At 53.4% G+C, this 21,211-nt stretch overlaps 1 protein-coding gene across 1 annotated transcript in view; it reads left to right on the top strand.

Moving 5' to 3' along the window:
* The window catches only part of LOC142908881 (cadherin-2-like), a 123,951-nt gene extending 103,504 nt beyond the window's left edge, over window positions 1-20,447 (top strand). Inside the window, exons 11-15 of the mRNA XM_076059523.1 lie at window positions 677-898; window positions 4,625-4,846; window positions 5,289-5,428; window positions 6,831-6,971; window positions 18,159-20,447. Of these exons, the coding sequence (XP_075915638.1) occupies window positions 677-898; window positions 4,625-4,846; window positions 5,289-5,428; window positions 6,831-6,971; window positions 18,159-18,422 (989 nt within the window). The 3' untranslated portion in view covers window positions 18,423-20,447. The remainder of the gene's footprint in view (window positions 1-676; window positions 899-4,624; window positions 4,847-5,288; window positions 5,429-6,830; window positions 6,972-18,158) is intronic.
* Window positions 20,448-21,211: the final 764 nt, after the last annotated feature.

Raw genomic sequence — 21,211 nt, 5'->3', positions numbered from 1 at the left:
TGTGTGTGTGCCTGTGTGTGCGTGCGTGTGTGTGTACGTACGTGTGTGGTGTGTGCATGTGCACGTGTGTTGTGCGTGCGTGTGTGTGTACGTGCGTGTGTGTGTACGTACGTGTGTGTGTGTACGTGTGTGTACGTGTGTGTACGTGCGTGTGTGTGTATACGTGTGTGTACGTGTGTGCGCGTGTGTATGTACATGTGTGTGTGTGCGTGTGTGTGTGTACGTGTGTGTACGTGTGTGTGTGTACGTGTGTGTGTGTGTGCGTGCGTGTGTGTACGTGTGTGTGTACGTGTGTGCGTACGTGTGTACGTGTGTGTGTGTGCGTGCGTGTGTGTACGTGTGTGTGTGTGCGTGCGTGCGCACGTCGCGACGGTGGAGCAGGCTCTCCCGTCGCGAGCGGCACCGCCACGCTGGAGTTGCTGCTGAGCGATGTCAACGACAACGCCCCCACGGCCGCCGTGTGGCCGCGTGTACGTGTGTGTGTGTGTGTACGTGTGTTTGTGTGTGTGCGTGTGTGTACGTGTGTGTGTACGTGTGTGTGTGTGTACTTGTGTGTGTGTACGTGTGTGTGTATGTGTGTGTGTACATGTGTGTGTACATGTGTGTGTGTACGTGTGTGTACGTGTGTGTGTGTGTACGTGTGTGTACGTGTGTATGTGTGCGTGTGTGTGAGCAGGCTCCCCCGTCACGAGCGGTACCGCCACGCTGGAGTTGCTGCTGAGCGACGTCAACGACAACGCCCCCACGGCCGCCGTGTGGCCGCGTGGGGCCGCCGCGTGCCCCCGCACCGGCGTCGCCGTCGTCGCCTCGGACGCCGACGAGGACCCCAACGGCCGCCCCTTCCGCTTCTGGCTGGCGCCCGGCGGCGACGACGACTGGACGCTCCGCCAGGTCGACGGTGAGCGCGGCCGGGGGTGGGGGGGAACGCACCGCTCGGGAGATGGCACTCGCCGTCGTCGTCATTGTCATCATCATTGTCGTCATCGTCGTCATCATCAACGTCGTCGTCATTATCATTATCGACGTCGTCATCGTCGTTATTGTTGTCGTCGTCATCGCCGTCATCATCGTCATTATGAACGTCGTCGTCATCGTCGTCATCATCATTGTCATTGTCGTCATCGTCGTCATCATCAACGTCGTCATCATTGTCGTCTTCTTTGGTTCTTTCGGTAAGTTCACGTAGAATGAGAATAAAATAATAAAATAACACAATAAAATTCTCATGACATTTCGGCCACAGGTGAAAGGTACAGACCTGTCGGGACGACAGAGCTTCAATGAACGATGTTAAGATTTGTAGCGACTTTAAGCTGGTTGGGAGAAGTGAGGCACCTTGACAAAGGTGTTTACATATTAAATAGCTGAGGGATTAGCTTGTGACTGGTCACAAGAATGGCTATGTTAAAGTTAAAACCTACACATCCACAGAAGCAACTAGTAATTTAGCATTGAAATAGCTAAGGGATTAGCTTGTGACTGGTCACAGAAATAGATGTTAAAGTAAAGGCCTACACATCCACAGAGCTTCAATGAACGCTGTTAAAATTCGTAGCGACTTTAAGCTGGTTGGGAGAAGTGAGGCACCTTGACAAAGGGGTTTACATATCAAATAGCTGAGGGATTAGCTTGTGCGTGTGTGTGTACATGTGTGTAGCTTGTGACTGGTCACGGAAATGGCTATGTTAAAGTCAACAGCATTAATTGATCAGACCAAACAGTTCTCATTGAAACCCTCTGCTGCCAGACCACCAAGATTATATGGCCTCCCAAAGATACACAAAGAAGATACACCCCTTCTTCTTTGGTTCTTTCGGTAAAGTCACGTAGAATGAGAATAAAATAATAAATTGATAAAATAAAATAACACAATAATATTCTCACGACGTTTCGGCCACAACACAAGCGGCCTTCATCAGGTGAAGGGACGAGACTGTCTGGAGGACAGCGCTGGAGTGAAAAAGCCACGCTCAGATCGCGACCTTTAAGCTGTGTGAGACGAAACAAAGCACCTTGACAAAAGAATTAGCATATAATTTATCATTGAAATGGCTGAGTGATTAGCTTGTGACTGGTCACAGAAATGGCTATGTTAAAGTTAAAGCATACACATCCGCAGAGGCACCCCTTGACAAAGGAATTAGCATAGAATTTAGCATTGAAATAGCTAAGTTAAAGCATACACATCCGCAGAGGCACCCCTTGACAAAAGAATTAGCATAGAATTTAGCATTGAAATAGCTGAGTGATTAGCTTGTAACTGGTCACAGAAATAGCTATGTTAAAGTCAGAGCATACACATTCACAGAGGCACCTAGTACAAATCAAACAGGAGAATTTAGCATTGAAATAACTAGGCGAATTTAGCATTGAAATAACTGAGTGATTAGCTTGTGACTGGTCACAGAAATGGCTATGTTGAAGTCAAGGCCTACACATCTGAGCTATTCACAGTAACTGGGTATACACTACAATATATAATGAATACTACATAGTGAACCAATAAAAAACTAAAATATAAATTACCTCAATGTTATCAATAAACTCTATATATTCTCCAATCAGCTAAGCTACCAACAATAAGTCGTTATATATCACAATGCTATATGGCGAAAAAAATGGGTGGATTCTTACCCTCAACTTTAGCAACACGGATAGCTACGGGCCCCGTTCAGATGGACGAGTTCATCTATGGTCGGAACAGAGGAGGGGGAGAGAGACAGCTGCGAGGCGCTGTTATACTCCATGTTGTAAACCATACCATTAACCGTGGTGTGAGAGGTATTAAGAGTCAATGTCAGCGAAAGAGCTGCGGTCTGAAGGTCATCGTAAAATACAATTAATTAAGAACGGAAATGGTTTAAAACATCTTTCCAATGGTTACTAAGCCAGAATCCATCTTCTCGGTTGAAATTGTCTCTGTGCTTGTATATGTGAATGGCCTCATCAACGAATCTCTCATGGTAGCCGGTTGGTTTGCAAAGAACCTCCGTCTTGGAGCAGTCAATGTCATGTGAGCCCACTGAATTATAACAATGATCTGTCACGGCAGAGGAGTTCGTTCTACCGTGTTTCAAGTCTGCTTTATGTTCGCGGATGCGGTCCGAGATATGTTGTTTGGTTTCTCCAATGTAGCTACTACCACAGAGGCACTTTAGTTTGTAAACGCCCGGGTACTGTATGTCTGGAACAGCATCTTTTACAGATGGAACTAGATCACGGATTTTATGTACTGTGTTGAATCGGACCTGGATCTTGTGTTTATTCAGGATTTTGGAGATCTTTTTAGTGACCTCTGCAATGTAGGGTAAGGTGATGGTTTTGAGTGACTCCACAAGAGGATCCTTCTTCATGACTGGAGTGATGGCTTTGCGGATTGTGTAGTCGGAGTAACCATTAGCCCTGAGAGCCTGGTGTACGTGCTTGAGTTCACTGGTAATGTGTTCCTGGTCGGAAATGCATTGGGCTCTATGGTATAGAGTCTTGATGAGGGAGTTCTTCTGGGATGGATGGTGGTGGCAATCCGGTTTCAAGTAAGCATCTGTATGGGTAGCTTTCCTGTAGACAGAGTGGCTCATTGAACCATCATGTCTCCTTTTAATTAAGACATCCAAAAAGGGTGGTTTGCCATCTTTTTCGACCTCCATGGTAAATCTGATGGCTGGGTGTATGGAATTGATGTGGTCCCCCCTATCTCCGGTTGTAGCCAACGTATTCATGGAAAAATTTGAAACTGACGCCATCTAGACTGCCACTCTACGCCCGACCTTATGGAAGAGGTACGTGGATGACACCTTTGTCATCTGGCCACATGGCCAGCCTGCTCTAGACCAATTCCGCGACCACATCAATTCCATACACCCAGCCATCAGATTTACCATGGAGGTCGAAAAAAATGGAGGTGGAGGTGACGCTTGCCATTGTTGTTGTTTTGATTTAAATCTTTCCTGACTGCAGGGATTCATATTCTTGCTTCTCTCGGTAAAGTCACCACCACGTAGAAGGGAAACAATAAAATAATAAAAATATAAAACAATAAAATTATCACGACGTTTCGACTGCAACACAAGCAATCATCGTCAGGTGTGAAAAACACAGCGAGAACATTCGAAATTTTCTTGCTGTGGTTTTTCTTGCTGTGGTTTCCACACCTGACGATGATTGCTTGTGCTGCAGTCGAAACGTCGTGAGAATTTCATCGTTTTATTTTTAAATTATTTTATTGTTTCCCTTTCTACGTGGTGACTTTACCGAAAGAACCAAGAATATTGTTTCTAGATTTGAAGCTTTTGTGACTGCAAAGATCCATGCTCTTTGGTTCTATTCGGTAAAGTCACGTAGGTAAAATTAAAAGAACAACACAAGTGGCCTTCATCAGGTGAAGGGACCATGCTGTCATGAGGACAGCGTTGGAGTGCGGTCCCTTCACCTGATGAAGGCCACTTGTGTTGTGGCCAAAACGTCGTGATTTTTGTTGTTTTATTTTTTACCTACGTGGTGACTTTACCGAATAGAACCAAGAATAATGTTGTTGTTGTTTACTTCCTCGCCCCTCCCCCCGGCACCTCCGACGGCCCCGCGTCTGTCCACGTGCTGCGTCCCCCCGGCGGCGGCGGCGGCGCAGGCAACAGCTCGCAGCTGCTGGCCAAGTCGTCGCTGGCGGAGGGGCTCCACTGGGTGGCGCTGCTCGTCGGGGACTCGGGCACGCCGCCGCTGAGCGCCGTGCGGCAGCTGCAGGTGGCGCTCTGCGCCGCGTGCGACCGCCGCGGCCGCTGCCTCCACGCCAGCGCCGCCAGCGGAGCCGCCAGCGCCGTCTCGGCCATCGTCGTGTTGGTGATCTTACTGGGTCAGCTCCTCACTCACTCCTACTACTCACTCACTCCTTCTCCTCCTCCTCCTCCTCCTCCTCCCTCACTCACTCCTCACTCACTCACTCACTCCTCCTTCTCCTTCACTCACTCACTCCTCACTCACTCACTCCTCCTTCTCCTCCTCCTCCTCCTCCTCCCTCACTCACTCCTCACTCACTCACTCACTCCTCCTTCTCCTTCACTCACTCACTCCTCACTCACTCACTCCTCCTTCTCCTCCCTCCCCCTCCTCCCTCTCCTCATCCGCCCTCCTCCCGCACCTCATCCTGACCCACGACCCCCGCTCCGACCCCGTGACCCCGGCACCTCATCTTGACCCACGACCCCGCTCCGACCCCGTGACCCCGCCCTGCCCCCACACCTCATCCTGACCCACGACCCCCGCTCCGACCTCGTGACCCCGTGACCCCCGCACAGGCGTTCTAGGCTCCCTTCTCTTGGCGTTGGCGTTGAAACGGCGTCGCCATGGAGACAAAGTGGGCAGGTGGAGCCTCGCGGAGCCGCTCGTAAATGCGGCCACCGACTACACGGAGCAGGGTGGGGGGGAGGAGGATCGGGTGAGGTGGTGACATCACCCACAGTGACATCACCCACTGTGACACCACCCACAGTGACACCACCCACAGTGACACCACCCACAGTGACACCACCCACAGTGATACCACCCACGGTGACACCACCCACGGTGACACCACCCACAGTGACATCACCCACAGTGACACCACCCACAGTGACACCACCCACAGTGACACCACCCACAGTGACATCACCCACAGTGATACCGCCCACGGTGACACCACCCACGGTGACACCACCCACGGTGACACCACCCACAGTGACATCACCCACAGTGACACCACCCACAGTGACATCACCCACAGTGACACCACCCACAGTGACACCACCCACAGTGACATCACCCACAGTGACACCACCCACAGTGACACCAACAACAACAACCGCCATTCACCACTAAGTGGCGGTGACATCACCACGACGCTTGTGCCAGGCTATGTGCATCCTGAGGCCGCGTGAAGTGTCGAACGCCAGCGGGCAGGATGTCACGGGGCAGACCCAGGTGCCACGGGTCGACTGACTGTGCCAACTTGCTATGCTTTAGCCACCCAGCGCTCCGCTCATTGTTGTGAGTGTGGCTCCTCCGCCCTCCGTTGTTGTTGGAGGGCGAATGCCTCCAACTGCCCAGTAGCAGCGTCCTTCACAAGCCTCCACAGAGGCCAATCTTGACACCGCTGGTACCAGTCATCGGCAAGTCCACTCATCTCCACGTTCTCCTGTACCACATCACTCCATCCCTTCTCTAGCCCGTGCCGCACCCGTTTAACCCCCTCGATCCGGCCGAACAAAAGCTGTTTCGGCATGCGGTGGCTGGGCATGCGGGCTACATGACCCAGCCATCGCATTTCAAGGATTTTTGAGCTCCTCACACAAACCAGCCTGGTTAAACCCAGGATGGATCGTAGGCAGGCTAGCCTAAATGTTTCTAACCGGCGAAGATGTTCCATTAGGGGGGTCCACGTTTCGCAAGCGTAGAGAAGGAAGGGAATGACCGTGGCCGAGAAGACCTGAGGCTTAGTGCGGAGCGACAGACCAGGTAGCTTCCACACAGCGTTACGCAACCGATGAAAAGATATTGCCGCACAACTGTGACACAGTGACACCACCCACAGTGACACGGACGATGCGGTGTAATGAGATGGCGTGCGCTGAGACTGTGATGAGGCTGTGGTGAGGCTGTGGTGAGGCTGCGGTGAGACTGTGGTGAGGCTGTGGTGAGACTGTGGTGAGACTGCGGTGAGGCTGTGGTGAGGCCGTGGTGAGACTGTGGTGAGGCTGTGGTGAGACTGTGGTGAGACTGCGGTGAGGCTGTGGTGAGGCCGTGGTGAGACTGTGGTGAGGCTGTGGTGAGACTGTGGTGAGGCTGCGGTGTCTGCACTGCAGGACTACGATGCGACGTTGCTGCGCTTTGAACCACCGCCGTCACCGCCGTCACCGTCGTCACCGCCGTGCGGCGATTGTCCCGGATCACTCCGCCTGGAAGAGACCGTGCTGTCCAGAGACATGGCAGCCTTCATCGGCAAGGTCGGTGCCACCGCCACCATCACAACAACACTCACTTGAACAACATCACCACCATCACACACCGCTCACTTGAACATCATCACACACCACTCACTTGAACATCATCACCACCATCACCATCACACAACACTCACTTGAACCACCACCACCACCATCACACAACAACAACAACCGCCATTCGCCACTAAGTGGCGGTGACGTCACCACGACGCTTGTGCCAGAACATGAGCACCTTGAGGCCACGTGGAGTGTCGAACGCCCGCTGGCAGGAGGTCACGGGGCAGACCCAGGTGCCACGGGTCGACTGACTGAGATGACTGGCTGATGCACCACCTGTGCCTCCTACTGTGCCAACCTGCTGTGCTTTAGCCACCCGGCGCTCCGCTCGTTGTTGTGAGCGTCGCTCCTCTGCCCTCCGTTGTTGTTGGAGGGCGACTACCTCCAACTGCCCAGTAGCGTCCTTCACGAGCCTCCTCCACAGAGGCCGATCTTGACACCGCTGGTACCAGTCATCGGCAAGTCCACTCAGCTCCACGTCCTTCTGTACCACATCACTCCATCTCTTCTCTAGCCTGTGCCGCGCCCGTTTAGCCCCCTCGATCCGGCCGAACAAAAGCTGTTTCGGCATGCGGTGGCTGGGCATGCGGGCTACATGACCCAGCCATCGCAGCCTTGCCCGCCGGAGGAGCTCACCGATGGGACCTTGCCCAGATCTTTCAAGGATTTGTGAGCTCCTCACACAATCCAGTCTGGTTAAACCCAGGATGGATCGTAGGCAGGCCAGCCTAAATGTTTCTAACCGGCGAAGATGTCCCATTAGGGGGGTCCACGTTTCGCAAGCGTAGAGAAGGGAGGGAATGACCGTGGCCGAGAAGACCTGAAGCTTAGTGCGGAGCGACAGACCAGGTAGCGTCCACACAGCGTTACGCAACCGATGAATAGATAGCTGCTCGACTGATTCGGAGTGAGACCTCTGCTGTTAAACTGGAGCCGGTCATAAGCACACTTCCCAGGTATGGGAAACTCTCCACTCTCTCCACAACTGCCCCGTCACCGATTGGGAGTTGTGGGGGTGGAGTGTCTGATGGTACAAAATACCCAGGCAGGTGCTTAGTTTTGGTGGGGCTGATGGTAAGGCCCCATCTCTTAGTGGCACGCTCTAGTCTCAGCAGCAGCGTCTCCAACTCCTCCTCTGAATGAGCAGCTATTACCAAATCATCAGCATACATAACGTGGTTGAGCAATAGGGAGCCATCCCTTGACCGCACCCGGGCATCGATCAGCCTCCCATTATATCTGTACCATATGGAGATTCCCCCAGTACAGCTATTGAAGGCTTCACGAACTACGTGGTCGAAATAGATGTTAAATAATGTGGGAGCCAGAGGACATCCCTGTCGCACCCCAAGGTGTACAGGGAAAGGCTCGGACTCCCGGCCACGTAGTTTTACCCGGGCCCGCTCACCATCATGAACGTCTTTAATGATTGTGAGCAGAGGGTCAGGTACTCCAAAAGCACGAAGAACAACCCAGAGCCCAGGCCTATTGATGGTATCATAGGCCTTGACCAGGTCAATAAAGCAGAGATGTAGGTCTTGCTGGAATTCCCTACACCTCTGCTGTAGCAGACGGACAGAGAATATGGCATCTGTGCAGGACCGCCCTTTCCTGAAACCGCATTGGGGCTCCGCAAGCCTCTCCTCAGCGTACCTGGCAAGGCGATGTTGAATAATCCTTGCCAGGACCTTTCCCAGCACACTGAGGAGTGAGATGCCCCTGTAGTTGTTACAGTCTGTGCGGTCCCCCTTCTTAAAGAGGGGGACCACCAGGGCATCCTTCCAATCCTGCGGAACCCATCCAGTGGTCCAGACTGTTGTTTTGATGTCATATAGGGCAGTCTGTGCACAAACTCCACCTTCCCTCAGCATTTCGCTTGAGAGATCATCTTTGCCCGTTGCCTTTCCTGGTCTCAGACTCCGGATCGCCCTCAGTACTTCCTGAACAGATGGCACTTCAGCCAGCCACTCACAGGGGGTGACTTCCAATATTTGAGGCACCGCAGCCTCAGCAGGGTCATCCTCACTTTGTGCCACGATGTTTTCCTGGCTGAGGGATTTTCCCTCCCCCAGGACCTCACAGAAATGCTCAGCAAATCTGCAAACCTGTTCCTGGGGGTCAGAGATTGGATCACCGTTTTTTCCCGTAATGATGGTAATAGGTGTGGCACTGCAGGTTACTTTTTTGATGGAGTTAAATAGAGATTTGTGATCGCGGGCCACTGAGGCAGACTCCATCTCCTCAGCAACCCGCGACCACCACTCATCCTTGCAGCGCCTCACGGCTCTCCGAACCTCCGAGTGAAGGTTGCGTAAGCCTCATTCTCTGACGTGGGATTCTGTAGCCGATGACAGTGGGCCTGTCGTTTTTTCTCAACCATCCTGAACACCTCCTCTGTCAGCCAGGGTCTCTGGGGAGGTCCTGACCACGTACCCAAAGCAGACATTGCAGCCACATGAGTCACAGTTCTAAACCTCGCCTATTTACCCTCGACATCAGGAGGAGTGCGGGACGATGCCAACCCCAGCCGCAGGCAATGATGAAATTCTCACTTGCAACTTTCATCAGATAACCGAGACCAGGCCACTTTTGGTTGGAATGGGGTCCTGGATGTACACCCACCACCGGAGCGGAAGAATGGGCGGCGCATCTTACAGATGACAAGTCGATGGTCAGAGGGCAGATCAGCTCCACGGTAGGTCCTGGTGTCAAGGACATGGGCTCGCATCCGCTGGTCCGGCACTATGTAGTCCAGCAGATGTTCTTGCTTGGACCCGGCATGCATCCATGATGTTGTGTGGATGCGCCGATGCTGGAACAGCATGTTGGTAATTACAAGTCCATGGGCTGCACAAAAATCTAGCAGCCTCCTACCGTTGTTATTAAGCTGATCCGGCCCATGCCCTCCAATCACTCCAGGCCAGGTGACACCATCATGACCAACTCAGGCATTGAAGTCACCCAACAAGATGACTCTATCCCGAGGGGCCACTTTGGCCAGCACCTGTGACAGGAGGCCATAGAAGGCATCTGACTCATCGGCTTTGCCTGCATCCCTCCACGGATGTTCGTCTTCGGTGGGGGCATAAGTAACCACGACCACCAATCCTCGCCTCCGATTGATGGGAAGGCGAGCCCAAAGTAGCCTGGGGTTTACAGCTTCCCACACCTCACCGCCACGCTCCCACGCCCCCTTCAATTTTTTGTTCAAAATAAGAGCCACACCCTGTTTGGCAGTCTCCTGCCCCGAGTAGAGAACTGTCCACCCCTCATGGTGGCAGGAGCCAGAACCGGTACACCGGACCTCCTAAATGCCACAGAGATCCAGGCGGTACCGGTCCAGCTCCCGACAGAGGAGTGGTAGCCTCTCCTCCGCAGTGAGCATTCAAATATTCCACGTGGCCATCCGTAGTGGCTTTTCGTTGTTTCTGGAGGAGCCCCGAGGGTTGAGATTCAATCTCCTGGCTCCGCCAATTGGGGTTTGGCCAGGAAACGTCATAGACGCCTGTCCCCCCTGGGCCTCCGGCACAAGCTTATTTGTTACATATGTAGTGTTGTAAGGATGAGCAGACTTCTTTAGGAGCACACTCTGTTTATTGTATTATTTCCTTATACAATGCTTAACACATACAGAGGGATATTCGGTCCCCTCACCCGATACCCTAGGGAGGTACAGCCTCCGGACTTGGCGGGACTCACACGTCTACCGCTAACCTCCTTGATACCTAAGGAGGTACAGCCTCCGGACTTGGCGGGACTCACACATCTACCGCTAACCTCCTTGATACCTAAGGAGGTACAACCTCCGGACTTGGCGGGACTCACACGTCTACCGCTATCCTAGTCCTCCGGCTAGGACCTAGGGGAGGCTATCTGACCCACCGCTGGCCCGGTGGGTCCTGACCACTGGGTATGCCGAGCCTTAGCCCTTAGAAGGGCTGGGAGGCTGGTCCAGGGTCCTAGCTAGGCTTCAGCCCAGTCTTCGTGCAGGGAAAGAACTCCCCGAGGTCCGTTGGGTCACCCGTCTTATACTCCTTCGTGGCCAGGTAGAACCAATCATACATTCCCACGTGGAACCGTCTGATTGGTTCGTACTAAACCCTGGCTACGATCCGTTTCACCTTGACTGACCCCAACCGTTGTACCCAGGGGTAATGCTGCACTGCCCTGGTGGCAATGCAGGTTACGCAACAGCGCGTAGTTAACACCTCTACATCACCCCCTCCTTCGGAAGCTCCAGCCGTCCTGGCTGCAACAATGGGAAACTCCGAAATTACCAATGGTAGAAGAATTGTGAGTGTGCCTCACGAACAACAAGAACAAGAACAATAAAACCCCTATAAATACCCCCCTTAACAACATAACGTATGTACAAGGCACTAGACATGCCAAAGAACATGATAACAACCGGCGAGATTTCGCGCGCGTGTGTTTCGCGGGACCATCGTAGGGGATGGCAGGCTTTGTCGGCGGCACAAGGGAAGGAGGAGGATGAGCAAGAGCATCCGGTGGGCCTTTAGGCATCTCCACACGGACACCTGCTGCTCCACGGTCCATTGAGGTTGAACGTGGCCTGCCTGGAGCCGTCACTCCCGCGTCATATGCAGGAGGAATGACACGCCTGCGCTGTGGATTAGGCACCAATGGGGCAACATCTGCCTCGTCGAACGCGTCGCACACTCGGCCCCCGTGTCGTGTGTGTTGTGGAGGGACGCGTGGCGTGACGAAGGGTTTCAACCGAGAGGGGTGAACGCACCAGCGACGCCGTCCCCAGCGAATTTTAACACATTGGGGACGCAGGACTTCCACTACCTCAACCGGGCCTCGCCATGGTCTGAGGAGTTTGGCCGACGTGGACACCGGCACCTGGGGGCAGTGGAGCCATGCCCTGTCTCCCGGTGCCCACGGATGCGTGTACGTCCGAGGGTCACGCAGTCGCAAATTCGCCCATTGGCGGGAAGCAGAATTTTCAATGGCGGCCTCCCGTGCCTCGGCCAACTTACGGAGGCTGAATCGCAAGTGGTCAACGAGCTTTGACTTTTGCGGTGGCTGTTCGATTTCCAGCCGAACGTCGGCGGGAGGAAAGGCATCCCTGCCATACATTAGAAAGAACGGGGAAAATCCCGTCGCCGCGTGAGGTGCCATACGGTATGCGGCGAGGACCCCCGGAACCTGCAAGTCCCAATCGAGGTGGGATTCATCGACCTGATGGCATAACATAGCGGTGAGAGTTCTATGAAGGCGCTCCACCATGCCGTCGGTCTGGGGATGGTAGGGCGAAGTGCGCACTTTCTTAGTGTCCAACAGGCGGCACACATCATTCAGCAAGGCTCCCGAAAAATTTCTTCCCTGATCGGTCAGCAACCGTTCTGATGCGCCCTTGTCCAGAACGTAGCCCTGAACAAAGGCGTCCACAACGGCCGCCGCCGACTGGTTGGGGAGGGCCCAGGCCATAGGCCAACGCGTAAAATACTCTACCCCAACCAGAAGGTACTTATTACCCCGTGGCGTAGTAGGAAAAGGGCCCAAAATATCGAGAGCCACCAACTCATTTGTACGAGAGACCGAAATGGGTTGCAGGGGTGGACATGCCGGTTTAGCCGGCGGTTTACGTTGCGCGCAATGGGTGCATCCCAGCAAAATGTCAGTGATGTCGCGCAGCATGCTCGGCCAGAAAAGTTGCAACCGCAACAACCCAATGGTCTTATGAACACCCAGATGCAATAAACGCTCATGCGCCGCCCATACGGCTTTGCATCGCAAGGCGGACGGCACGACGATTTTATGTTGACACGAGTCAGCATCCCAATGCATCAACAAGCCGTGCTTCATGACGAATGAATTAAATTTGCCCTGTCTTGGAGCCGCATTATTCGCGTGGCGACGCAACCTCAGTAACGACATGTCATCGCTCTGGTGCCGACTCCATTCGGCCAAAGTTAGCCCCAGCAAATCGTGACTGGCCATTGGATCTGCATGATCCGATATCGGCGCTGAGGCGGCGGGAAGCGTGGCTGACACCGTTGTGAGAGGCGTGACCTGCGCAGGCAGTGGCGGCTTACAACGGCCCGAGCCCAAAAAACATGCACATTTTTGAGCCAGCGGGAGGCGAGACAACGCATCGGCATTTGTGTGTTGTGCACCCCTACGGTAAGTGACATTGAAATCGTACTCCTGAAGGACATCGAGCCACCGAGAAAGCAGCCCGGACGGTTGGTCAACCCGCAGAGCGTACTGTAAAGCCGAATGATCAAATCGCATGGTAAAATGCTGACCATACAGGTACGGCCTGTATTGTTGAATAAAAAAAACAATGGCCAGCAGCTCACGTCTGGTCACACAGTATCTTTGTTCAGCAAGAGACAAGACTCTGCTACCATAGGCAACAACCCTTTCAATGCCATCAACTTTTTGGGACAGAACACCCCCAATCCCCGTATTGCTAGTGTCGGTGTCCAACACGAATGGCACGGAAAAATCGGGGTATGCAAGGGACGTGGCCTGTTCTGCGTCCCCCCAATGAAACGCCACCCCTTTTGACGTAAGGGCGTGGAGCGGCTTGGCAATTGTCGCGAAGCCAGCAACAAACCGGCGGTAGTACGACGCAAAACCAATAAAACTATGAACATTGCCCGCAGATGTAGGGGTCGGCCAATGTCGAACACATTTGTTTTTTTCAGGGTCGGTAGAGATGCCCAAGCGGCTAACTATGTGGCCCAGGTAGCGCACAGACTCACGCAGAAGATGACACTTCTGCGGCTTGGATTTCAAGTTAGCGGCCCGCATTTTCAAGAAGACAGCACGCAACCGTTCGATGTGTTCGCCGAACGTGCGGCTAAAGACGATGACGTCAAGATAAATGAGACATGAGTCCCACTGGAGCCCAGCGAGGACCAGCTCCATGAGCCTCTGGAACGTCCTGGGGCCGAGACGAGACCCATGGGCAATCTATTAAACTCGAAAAGCCCCTGTGGTGTCCGAAAAGCAGTCTTAGGTTTTGACGCTTCGTCGAGGGGGAGTTGCCAAAACCCCGACAGAAGGTCCAAGGTGGAGAAATAGTGCGCCCCTGCCAAGGCATCCAATGACTCGTCCATACGAGGGAGAGGGTAGGCGTCCGCTACCGAGATTTTATTTAGGCGCCGAAAATCAACGCAAAAACGGAGACTGCCATCATGCTTTTTGACCAGCACTATTGGAGCACCCCAGGGACTAGTGGAGGGAGAAATTATATCGGCCTCCAGCATGTCATCCACAGCCGATTTAACATGCTGTTTCTCCGCCGGGCTAAGCCGAAACGGGTTTTGTCGAATCGGGGCAGCATCACCAGTATCAATGTGGTGACGCAGCAGCTTGGTACAGCCAATATCAAATTTAGATTTATTGAAGACATCGGGCATTCTCGCAGAAGAGCGCGCAATTTAATTCGCTGCGAATGAGACAGATTACCCGTGTCTGTGCAAAGCGCGTCCAACCATCTCTCATCCGATTCGGAAGGAGGTGGGACCTGCGGCGTGTCATGCACGTGTCCCACGACTCCGGTCCCCAATGGCACCGGGGTCGCGTGAGCGAGCACAGTTCCTTGCGGAATGACGGTTGTGGACAATCCGACATTCAAAACCTGCAAGAACGGCTCCCTGTCGGCTGCTACGAGGGTCTGTGCAGCCACCAAATCTAACCCCTTAGCAGCTGCGTTTGAAGGCCCCAGCAAAATGCCATGTGCCGAGGCCTCCGGGGCTAGCGGTTTTTTAAGTTGCAAGGGCACGAGCATTTGTGTCCCTGGCGGAATGCGGACTGTGCTCGCAACAAACGCCTGCACCGAGGCACTAGCCATGCGCGGATGTGAGGGTGTGGACAAGAACGCCATCCGCCGACCCGACGGGAGTTCGATGCAGCCTTGATCTACAAGAATCTTAATAGGCATTTTCGCGAGAAAATCAGTGCCTAACAAACACGGCAAGGGAAGAAGAGACCAAAATAGGCCCTGCCAATTTAATGTCTCCAATCGAAATTTGCGCCCGAATTTGCCCGATAATGCCCAGCGAACTGCCATTAGCGGCGAAACACGGGATAGAAACCCGTTTCAAGGGGCGGCATCGTACGGGCAGTATATTGTAAATCAAATCCGAAATGATCATAGCTGACGCGCCAGTATCGACTAACACGTGAAATTCCACACCCTCGATTGATCCGACAACCACGGACCAACCTGCCGTCGCCGCGACTACCCTATGGGCCAACTCAGACCACTGCCCAGGTCCGAGTGGCCGCGAACAAACACCAGAATACCCCCCATCACACGCCGAATCGCGAGCCCTTTTTATTGTGCGTTGCGGTGTGTATGGTGTGAATGAGGGCCGAGCGTGTGAGGCGTCGCGACTTGCCTGGTTTTGCCGCGATGCCGTGGACGTCCTGTAGTTCTGGCCCCGGGATGCGGAGTGGCGTTGTCGAGGCGCACGGCAGTCAGAGAAGATGTGGCCTCGTCGGCCACAGTTGAAGCACGTCACGTCGCCGCGTGGAGAAGGCCGTCCCCGCTGCTGGTCGTTGCGACGACCAGCGTGGTCGGACGATCGCACAGCCCGTTGACCTGGTCGCCATGAAGGCCCGGTCGGGGGAGAACTCGGCGTCCCTGCTGGCAGGCTCCGACGTCGAAGCCGAGGCGGCGATGGTCGATTCCGTGTGGAGCAGCAGATGTGCGTGGATGCACCGAGCGGCTCGTAGCGAGCACATACTGTCGTCATCCACCGCTTGGATGACGATGCGCAGCTCGCGCGCCAGCTCCAGCATCTTCTGGAGAATGATGGCGTCGATGGCCTCGTCGTCCATGCGAGGGTAACCCGCTCTTGCCATCGCCAGTAGAGCGGTCCGGAATGCCAACGGAGACTCTTTAGGGCGGCGTCGCCTGTCGTAAAATCGGCTGTGGACGTCGGATGGAGGCCCGTAGACGTCGGACATCCGTCGGAGGGCCGATTGAAGAGTCGCCCTTTTGTGCCTGGGGATGGTGAGGAGCGAGGCGAGAGCGTCGTCGTCCAGAGTGGCCGGTAGCGCTCGGAGCGCCTGTGCGTCCGACCAGCCCACCATCTCTTGGTGGCTCAGGAAGCGACGCTGGAACACCGCCCAGTCGCCCCCTTCAGATGTGAATTCCCGGAAGATGGGCAGGCGTTGTTGGAGGGCGGACGTCATCTCCCCCTCAGCTTGCACCGTCTCGAGCCGGAGATCGGCGATTTCCCGGCCGATAGAGTCTACTGTACCGTGTCGGTACAGTGATGACGCGGCGTCCGCTGAGGAACTTGAATTCGCAGCGTCGCGTGCTGATGACGTTGCGGGTTTTCATTGGCCCCCCGCGTTCCCAGGATGCCCCTGGCTTCCGCTTCCGGCGGGATCACGTGGTTCTCCGGCGGGAAAATCAAAATGTCCGCCCCGGCCGATAGCGGGAACGTCTGCCGGCGGTTGACTCGGCCTGCCCGCGACCTCCAAGTTGATCTCCTCGAGAATGGAGGCCGCGGCATGTAGGAGTTGAGCGAGACGGCCGTGTGCTGCCCTGAGTCCGTCCCCCATGGCAGGGGGAGCGACCGGCTGCTCAACCGGTGGCTGGGCGGCCGTCAACGCGGCAGCATTTTCAGTGGAGCTGGCGGTGCTTGCAGGTGAGACAGCGTTATCTTCGTTCTGGCTCCGCGCGTGGGCTGAACTTCTGGTTTCCATTTCCAACCACTCCTGACACCAGTTGTAGTGTTGTAAGGACGAGCAGACTTCTTAAGGAGGCACACTCTGTTTATTGTATTATTTCCTTATACAATGCTTAACACACACAGAGGGATATTCGGTCCCCTCACCCGATACCCTAGGGAGGTACAGCCTCCGGACTTGGCGGGACTCACACGTCTACTGCTAACCTCCTTGATACCTAAGGAGGTACAGCCTCCGGACTTGGCGGGACTCACACGTCTACCGCTAACCTCCTTGATACCTAAGGAGGTACAACCTCCGGACTTGGCGGGACTCACACGTCTACCGCTATCCTAGTCCTCCGGCTAGGACCTAGGGGAGGCTATCTGACCCACCGCTGGCCCGGTGGGTCCTGACCACTGGGTATGCCGAGCCTTAGCCCTTAGAAGGGCTGGGAGGCTGGTCCAGGGTCCTAGCTAGGCTTCAGCCTAGTCTTCTGTCTTCGTGCAGGGAGAGAACTCCCTGAGGTCCGTTGGGTCACCCGTCTTATACTCCTTCGTGGCCAGGTAAAACCAATCATACATTCCCACGTAGAACCGTCTGATTGGTTCGTACTAAACCCTGGCTACGATCCGTTTTACCTCGACTGACCCCAACCGTTGTACCCAGGGGTAATGCTGCACTGCCCTGGTGGAAATGCAGGTTACGCAACAGCGCGTAGTTAACACCTCTACACATATTTAAGTTTAAGTCGTAGTTTCGCGGTAATTTTTTGAAGGTGGAGGGGTTACCAGCCCCTCTACCCATCCAGAGCCCCCGTTTAGCCCCTGTGGTGGTCACAGACGCCATGAGGGGATGAACCAATCGGAATTAGCCCTCCCCCCACAGCACTGTCCACGACAGAGTTGCCCGTCCGGCACCGCGAGGAGGTAGGGGGTTGAACACCATCACCATCATCACACCACTCACTTGGAACATCACCATCACAACACTCACTTGAACATCATCACCATCACACACCACTCACTTGAACACCATCACCACCATCACACACCACTCACTTGAACACCATCACCACCGTCACACACCACTCACTTGAACATCATCACCACCATCACCACCATCACACACCACTCACTTGAACACCATCACCACCATCACACACCATTCACTTGAACCACCATCACACACCACTCACTTGAACCATCACCATCACCACCATCACAACACTCACTTGAACACCATCACACACCACTCACTTGAACATCACCACCATCACCACCATCACACACCACTCACTTGAACACCATCACCATCACACACCACTCACTTGAACATCACCACCATCACCACCGTCACACACCACTCACTTGAACACCATCACCATCACACACCACTCACTTGAACATCACCACCATCACCACCATCACACACCACTTACTTGAACCACCACCGCTGCACCTGCAGAGTTTGCGTGCGGCCGATGCCGATGAGATGTCACCTCCGTACGACTCGCTGGCCGTCTTCGCGTACGAGGGCTCCGGCTCCGAGGCCGGCTCACTGAGCTCACTGAGCTCACTGAGCTCCTCACTGAGCTCCTCACTGAGCGGCTCCTCACCGTGGGACGCCGACCACAGCCACGGGGTCCTGGACACGTGGGGGCCGAACTTCTTCCACAATCTGTCGGACTTCCACAAGCTGGCGGACTTGTACGCTGGCGACTCAGACTGAGAACATCCACTACTACCACTATCACCACTACTACTACACTCACTACTACCACTGCAACTACCACTACTACCACTACAACTACACTCACCACTACTACTACCACTACCACCACTATCACCACTACTACCACTATCACCACTACCACTACTATTACACTCACCACTACTACTACCACCACTACTACCACTACAACTACACTCACCACTACTACTACCACCACTACTACCACTACTACCACTACACTCACCACTACTACTACCACTACCACCACTACTACCACTACTACTACCATCACTATCACCACTACCACCACTACCACCACACCTACCACTACCACCACACCCACCACTACCACCACACCCACCACTACCACCACACCCACCACTACAACCACTACTACCACTACCACCACTACTACCACTATTACCACCACACCCACCACTACCACCACTACTACCACTATCACAACTACTACCACTACTACTACCACTACTACCACTACCATCACTATTACCACTACTACCACCACTACCACCACTACCACCACTACCACCACACCCACCACTACCACCACTATCACCACACCCACCACTACCACCACACCCACCTCACGTCCTGCTGCTGATGTTGATGTTTCAGTTCTGTTTTTAATCCGCCCTTGAGGACAATAGCGTCGTTTGATTATCAAGGGCATAGTTTAATTATTATAAATTAAGAACCTTAGCTTGATTGATCACTTGCGCTGGTGAGGAATGACACCACCGTGACACTCGTCACGGAACAACAACACATCGTACGGTCCACATGATGTACCGCACAAGCAGCAGAGCAATCCCGTACCGTAATGCCGTACCACCGTGCTCTCACCCTTGCGGGGTAGGCAGAGACTGCTAGTCACGGTGGCTAGGAGATGAACCCACGACCTCCTGGTACGCAGGAGGTTGTGGGTTCACTCCAGACCCTGACACGGCCTCCTGCTGCTGCTCCTGTATATTTGGAGTTTGCGCGTCTCCCCATGGCAGTGCGAGTTTTCTCATGTGCTCCGGTGTTTTCCCCCGCTCCGCATTTAGAAACAACGTCTCTACGGCATGTTTATTTTTCGTGAGCATTTAGCTGCTGCTGTAAGTGTTCCACGCGTTGAGTTATCACTTCTCTATTTTTGTTATATACATGTGTACCCGGTAAAATAAAAAAAATAAACGTTTCTCAGTATCGCGGTCACAGCGCGCGCCCCTTGTACCACGATGTTCGCGAACGTCACCTCGACTCTAAACGCCGCTTTTTTTTTCGCGCCCGTTTAAGAAGGGGGGGGTCAGGTCGTCGCGTCGAGTTTAAAATGTTTCATCTTCTTTGCTTTCGGTAAAGTCACGTAGAATGAGAATAAAATAATAAATTGATAAAATAAAATAACACAATAATATTCTCACGACGTTTCGGCCACAACACAAGTGGCCTTCATCGGGTGAAGGGACGAGACTGTCTGGAGGGCGCTCATTCTCCGTGACTTTACCGAATGAACCAAAGAAGATGAATCCTTGCAGTCACGAAAGCTTTAAATCGAAATTTAAAATGTTTGTTCACGCACCGCCCCCCCCGGTCCTTCACTCGAGGCTGAAGGCGACCTAAGGGATCGATTTTCCGGAGCTCAGCCACGTGCAGCTCCGACCTCATCGAAACCGGTGATGTCAACAACGCCGAAAGTTGCGAAGGGCCGAGTTGACACTCGCGACGGGGTTTCACGAACTCGCGACCTTTCCCAATGTATTTCCTTACGTCGAACAAGCAAAAAAAGGGCACGGAATTACTCGCAGATTTTAAGCGCTTTAATTTCGAGCGTACACTTGACGTCGCCCTTACGAGACGGCACTCGATGAACCGATATTACAACAACGAACAGAACAAAATTAACATTTACTTTACAATCGCAACGTATATAATACCACGAAAGTCCACACCCGCCAGTGATGTAATACTGCTCCTGTTCTGTCAAGCGTGTTTATTAAACAGTTTATGGCCAGTTCATTGCTACTGACGTGAACCATGTGTTGCCTATTCCGAATGACCCAGCTTGTTGTTTCACCACTTGACTGGCGTAGCCTTCAAACGTCGACCTACACAGAGTTCGCTCTTCATTGCAAGGCCCGCAGGCCACTAGCGGCCACTGATGGGCCTTTAGCGCGGCCCTCTGACGTGCGCCCCACCCCCGACAATACACAAATGTGAAAACACCCCCCCCATCATCATCATGATGCTGTCAACCCCAGCTGTGGTTTCAAATGTGTGGCCGCCCAACTCAAACTTATCGGCGAAAGTGTCCCCCCCTCCTCTCTGAAAATTGGTGAAAGACACTTTTATTATTCTTGGTTCTTTCGGTAAAGTCACCACCATGTAGAAGGGAAACAATAAAATAATAAAAATATAAAACAATAAAATTCTCACGACGTTTCGACTGCAACACAAAGCAATCATTGTCAGGTGTGAAACCCACAGCAAGAAAATTTGAAAAAAGTGGCGGTTTTTCCTTAACGTCAGCACCACGGAGAGCGATTTGGCGGTTGTTCAGATGGATGAGTCATCAGTCATGTTTCCGCACAACGGAGAGCGATTTGGCAGTTATTCAGACGAGTCCATCCAAACAAACTGCCAAATCGCTCTCCGTGGTGCTAACGTAAAAAAACGCCACTTTTTTCAAATTTTCTTGCTGTGGTTTTCACACCTGACGATGATTGCTTGTGTTGCGGTCAAAACGCCGTGATAATTTTATTGTTTTATATTTTTATTATTTTATT

The sequence above is a fragment of the Petromyzon marinus genome, unplaced genomic scaffold (genome assembly GCF_048934315.1).
Source record: "Petromyzon marinus isolate PM22_M1 ecotype Great Lakes invasive population unplaced genomic scaffold, UKy_Petmar_22M1.pri1.0 PM_G_Scaffold_109, whole genome shotgun sequence".
Classification (NCBI taxonomy): domain Eukaryota; kingdom Metazoa; phylum Chordata; class Hyperoartia; order Petromyzontiformes; family Petromyzontidae; genus Petromyzon; species Petromyzon marinus.
Note: the sequence above shows the minus strand (reverse complement) of the source record. Positions and strands in the feature narration are given on the sequence as shown.